General features: G+C 44.0%; 1 protein-coding gene across 1 annotated transcript in view; it reads left to right on the top strand.

Annotated features, from left to right (window-relative positions):
• Window positions 1-917: 917 nt before the first annotated feature.
• Window positions 918-6,000, top strand: part of LOC124039929 (proline-rich protein 12-like) — a 63,327-nt gene continuing 58,244 nt past the window's right edge. Inside the window, 1 exon segment of the mRNA XM_046356491.1 lies at window positions 918-1,793. Within this exon segment, the coding sequence (XP_046212447.1) occupies window positions 1,711-1,793 (83 nt within the window). The 5' untranslated portion in view covers window positions 918-1,710.

Below are 6,000 nucleotides of genomic sequence, written 5' to 3'. Positions count from 1 at the left end.
GTGTTACATCCGGTTTTGTTTTTATTTTTTACCTTTATTTAACTAAGCAGGTCAGTTAAGAGCAAAATCGTATTTTACAATGACGGCTCAACAAAAGGCAAAATGCTTCCTGCGGGGACGGGGCTGAGATTAAAAATAAAAAGATAGGACGAAACACACATCACGACAAGAGAGACACCACAACACTACATCGAGACCTAAGACAACAACATAGCATTGTAGCAGCACAACACATGATACAAACATTATTGTGCAGACAACAGCACAAAGGGCAAGAAGGTAGAGAGAACAATACATCACACAAAGCAGCCACAACTGTCAGTTAGTGTCCATGATTGAGTCTTTGAATGAAGAGATTGAGATAAAACTGTCCAGTCTGAGTGTTTGTTGCTGCTCGTTCCAGTCGCTAGCTGCAGCGAACTGAAAAGAGGAGCGACCCAGAGATGTGTGTGCTTTGGGGACCTCTAACAGAACGTGACTGGCAGAACGGGTGGAGGATGAGGGCTGCAGTAGGTATCTCAGTTCCTAGTTACATCCTGCTGCATGTAACTCTGTGCTGTATGTAAAACTCATCCGGATGCTTTGCAAGAAGTTGTAACTCTGAGCTGGATGCCATACTGGATGTAACATCAGAGGATATAGCCCCTCCCCTTCTCACGAGAACGGTTTCCACTAGTTCCTACAGCTACAAAGTCGAAATGGGATTTATCGTAAAAAAAATCATGAAAACAAAAACGTGCTTTTTGGTCTGAATTGAAGGTTTGGCATAAGGTTAGCAGTGTGGTTGAGGTTAGGATTTGAAGAAGAGGAAATGTGCGGGGGTGTTGACTTTGCCACTGTGGTAACTAGTGGCGAGCCGTGAGAACCGGTGGATGGAGGACACAACAGACCCAGTGCGCCTGTGTTTGAGCGACGTGGGTGGGTGAGGGGAGGGAGAAAGGATTGAGAGCCAGCCGCCTTCAAAAATGGCGTCTTCCGAGGAAAAAGACTAAAAATATAGAAAACGAGGCCTACTTTCCGTCTTCATCGATTTTTGAAATTTAGATGATGGTTTCCAGATGTCGCGATATCGTCGTAGTCATGATTTTGTAATGTAAAAAAGGAGAAGGAATGGTAGAAGGCTATATAGATAGCAACCCAGTTTTATTTTGATGCGTCGACAGGGCTAGCTAGCTATTAACTAGTAGCATCTGCTAGCCCACAACGATTTCAGGATGGGAAGGCATTTTGCATGCTAAATAAATCACGATTACTGTTCTATGATCATTTATCGTTTGATCCTATTTGGAACAGTCGTGAGATATCGATGTTAATCTTTTCAGTCGCGGATCAATGCATTTGCTCTAGCAATAAAGGGAATGGTATACGGCATGAATGTTTCTCTGCAATTTATCGATAATTTATCATGATCGTGTATAGCGTCGTTGCAATTTGGCAGTTGTGGAAATTATATTTAGAGGAAAGTGTAGGAAAGGAGAGACTGATTTTTGGAGGTGGTTGGAGTACATCCCCTGACCCCCCCTTTTTGTCCAGTTTTCTCCTCCCCTCCATTTCTCTTTCAATATACTGTTTTCCAATCCCTTTGATTTTCTAATGAAACGGGGGAAATAGTCTAAAATCTATCACGGGGAAGACTGATACCCCAAGTCTGTGAAAATTCCTAATACTTAAGAGTTTTCGTCCTTGTAACACATTTCTCATAAATGAAAAATGGATAGAAATTACCCGGGAACAGGGTTCGGTGATTTGGGCGCAGGAGCCGGATGGAGTTATGAGAGATCAGCGAAAGCAAGGTAAGCAATTGATCCAGTCCTGCAAATGTTTGCACACTAGCTAATATATTGCATTCTGTTTTTGCGTGTATGTAATCGATTGGTCGTTCATTTGGTACGTTGACATCGATCTGTAACCTGCCTACAGGCAGCATCGCGTTGTTACCAGTATTATAAATGGATTGGAGCAATCCGTGTGGGGGTGGTGGAGTAGCTTGTAGGGCTCTTGAACATGTATAGAATGCGATTGACAGACTAAAAGCATGGTTTTAGGTAGACCGATGGGGAGGGAACGAGATTAGAGGGGGGTGGGTTGGAGTATATGTCTGGACCATTAGAATAATTATAGTAGTACATCCTTTTAGAATAGTTTGACACATTGACTGTGAAAACAGCCCATATCTTATTCATAGGTAAATGCACACGAGACTATTGCATTTGCAAGAAACTGCCATTACAATGCCCAGTTTGTATCTTTCTAGTTTTTCCTTCTGTGACATAGCTTGATACGTTAGTTTCACATATTAACTGAGATGCTTCCGCCTGTGATGTAGCAAAGTTGTTACAATGTAAATTGTTTGCTTGCAGTGATTTAGCGCAAGGTGGCAGTCGTCGAATGTTGCCAGCTCTGGTGCTGTGAAGAACGATAATGGTTGATAGTCAACACATTGGCTCCTAAAATAACAGCACAACTCTAGGTTGTTGTGCATAGTTAAGTTAAAATGCATTCCACCCAGTCTTGATAGCAGATCAAATATATTAGGTAGCTAAGTCTTTATTTTGATTGATCTTGTCAGTGTTTTCAACATATTGCCATCATACTATATCTACCATGATATGATTTGGTTTGCTAGCTAGTAGGCTACCTAGTTAATGACAAAAGCTAGCATGGTACATGGTCGGATCATGGCTATTTAGTAGGCTTGGGCGGTACACCCTATATACCACATACTGGGTTATTTAGAAATGGACATGGCATGGTTTTTCAATACTGTCAATACCGTTAACCATTTAATTGAAGTTGTAAAATACATTTAAATATTTGTAGTTACTTTTTAAGTAAATACCTACCGCCAACTTGTGCAATACGTTAGGAGATAAAGCAGATTGAGTTCTTCGTGTCACATTATTTTACAGTATTGTAATGAAACGGGCAGGGAGCAGGTCTTGAACTAGCCCGAAGTCCAGTGCGCTATCGACCGTGCCGCAAAAGCATGCTCAAGTGACCGAGTCGATATCCGCGCTTATAAACCCAGGGTCATACACTACTCCCTCCTTTCAAAGAGCGCGTCCTCGCGCTAGCTTGCGACTCTACGTCTTACAGGAACGCGCTCACCGGCCAAGCACACACACTGTCGTGGATGCAAGGTCCGATCCCTTCTGACACCAATGTAATGAAACAGCAGGGAGCAGGCCTCGAACCCTCGACCTTCTAGCCCGAAGTCCAGCACGCTATCGACCGTGCTGCAAAAGCATGCTCAGATGCAGAGTCGATATCCGCGGTTATAAACCCAGGGTCGTTACACTATGAAGCTTACCGTAGTTCCACATAGCCAGTCACGTGTTTATTTGGTAATAATGCAACGAGAAAAAGCCGGAGTCCAGCTGTGTATTGACAGTGGTCGAGTTTTATATTGAAAGGCAATAGTTTTTTTTGTTGCTTAAATATAATGATCGGGGACGTGCACTACAGTTTTACTTCACAGAAAATACATTAGTGCAACACATTAGGCAGAAAATGTCATTCTCATCAGATGGCAACCAGTAAATTGGCTTACAATGAAAAAAATAATTTTTGCAAAAACTATGCATGGACATCATGTTTGCATGGACATCATGAAAAGTAGGCTGGCTACACCAAGAAAATTCGCTACACATCAGTCAGAGCACTGTCTGCTGATAGAATGGCCTTTTGTGAATTCTTAGCCGAGTGGAGAATTACAACTGAAGCAAAAAATTACAAGAAGAATTGTCAATCTCCGTTTACAAAATGCATCATGATATTTCTAATGCATTTTATAATTATTTATTGCGTGGAAAAATGTAGAGTTCTGTGTTGACGCGACCCCTCAGATATCTAAGCAAGGGCCTGAATTAATAAGGTGACGGGGCATCATATAGTGTTTGCTTCTTGCTGTGTTTGAGAACTCATCCAAAGTGCTTTGACATCTGAACAGCAGCCGCTGCTTGATTTCCTTGCATTTTTCTCCTCTGTTCTTGGCCAGCAGGCAGGCCCGTTACCCTAGCGACTCCACACAGACACATGCTGCTTTAGTGCCAGTACAGTTTTTCCTTCAGACAAGCTTGTGTCAACAATGTCTCTCGTTCACATTCGCTTGTCAATATCCAAACTCGCCAACAATGACATTCGGTAGCTCCTACCTACATATGTATAACTTTGAGCTGGATTGCCTGTCTTTGCAATCCGTTTATTTTTGTTTGTGCTCATTAGCATATTTAGCTAGCAGCTTCCATTGACATTTGCTATTACTTGTGCAGATTTTGTTAGCATTCTGGTAATAGACACACAATGGGAGTCTGATAATTTTTTTTTGCACCCTCTTGTGTACTATGCTGGTAATACTATAAATCCCGGGATGAGAGAAGGATGGTATGACTATGAAAATCTGGATACCGCCCAACCCTTCAGCTAGCTATCTGCTTAAGTTTTTGAGATGATCAATCTGTCTCGAGAAGCTGGTTTTTACATATTGTTTATATTTATTGCTTCTGAACACATTTCTGTTTTTTTGGCAATGTCAATTCTTGTAGTTCTTTTCAAAATACTTTTATTTTCGCTGGCTGGACAGGCAAATGCAGCTGAGTAATAAAATGTAAACCAATCAAAACGTGTGTACTTTCTCTGCTGATCAAATCAAATTTTATTTGTCACATACACATGGTTAGCAGATGTTAATGCGAGTGTAGCGAAATGCTTGTGCTTCTAGTTCCGACAATGCAGTAATAACCAACAACACTCAATGTTAGTGGTGGCTGTTTAACAGTCTGATGGCCGTGAGATAGAAGCTGTTTTTCAGTCTCTCGGTCCCAGCTTTGATGTACCTGTACTGACCTCGCCTTCTGGATGATAGCGGGGTGAACAGGCAGTGGCTCGGGTGGTTGTTGTCCTTGATGATCTTTATGGCCTTCCTGTAACATCGGGGGGTTATCGGTGTTCTGGAGGGCAGGTAGTTTGCCCCCGGTGATGCGTTGTGCAAACCTCACTACCCTCTGGAGAGCCTTGCGGTTGTGGGCGGAGCAGTTGCCGTACCAGGCGGTGATACAGCCCGCCAGGATGCTCTCGATTGTGCATCTGTAGAAGTTTGAGTGCTTTTGATGACAAGCCGAATTTCTTCAGCCTCCTGAGGTTGAAGAGGCATTGCTGCGCCTTCATCACAATGCTGTCTGTGTGGGTGGACCAATTCAGTTTGTCTGTGATGTGTATGCCGTGGAACATAACTTGCTACCCTCTCCACTACTGTTCCATCGATGTGGATAGGGGAGTGTTCCCTCTGCTGTTTCCTGAAGTCCACAATCATCTCCTTAGTTTTGTTGAGTGTGAGGTTATTTTCCTGACACCACACTCGGAGGGCCCTCACCTCCTCCCTGTAGGCCGTCTCGACGTTGTTGGTAATCAAGCCTACCACTTTTGTGTCGTCCGCAAACTTGATGATTGAGTTGGAGGCGTGCGTGGCCACGCAGTCGTGGGTGAACGGTGAACAGGGGGTACAGGAGAGGGCTCAGAACGCACCCTTGTGGGGCCCCAGTGTTGAGGATAAGCGGGGTGGCGATGTTGTTGCCTACCCTCACCACCTGGGGGCGGCCCGTCAGGAAGCTTGATGACTAGCTTGGAGGGTACTATGGTGTTAAATGCCGAGCTGTAGTCGATGAACAGCATTCTCACATAGGTATTCCTCTTGTGCATCGTCTGTGGACCTATTTGGGCGATAAGCAAATTGGAGTGGGTCTAGGGTGTCGGGTAGGGTTGAGGTGATATGGTCCTTGACTAGTCTCTCAAAGCACTTCATGATGACGGAAGTGAGTGCTACGGGGCGGTAGTCGTTTAGCTCAGTTACATTACCTTTCTTGGGAACAGGAACAATGGTGGCCCTCTTGAAGCATGTGGGAACAGCAGACTGGGATAGGGATTGATTGAATATGTCCGTAAACACACCAGCCAGCTGGTCTGCACATGCTCTGAGGGCGCGGCTGGGGATGCCGTCTGGGC

Source organism: Oncorhynchus gorbuscha, linkage group LG07, assembly GCF_021184085.1.
Source record: "Oncorhynchus gorbuscha isolate QuinsamMale2020 ecotype Even-year linkage group LG07, OgorEven_v1.0, whole genome shotgun sequence".
In the NCBI taxonomy this organism is placed as follows: Eukaryota; Metazoa; Chordata; class Actinopteri; order Salmoniformes; family Salmonidae; genus Oncorhynchus; species Oncorhynchus gorbuscha.
Note: the sequence above shows the minus strand (reverse complement) of the source record. Positions and strands in the feature narration are given on the sequence as shown.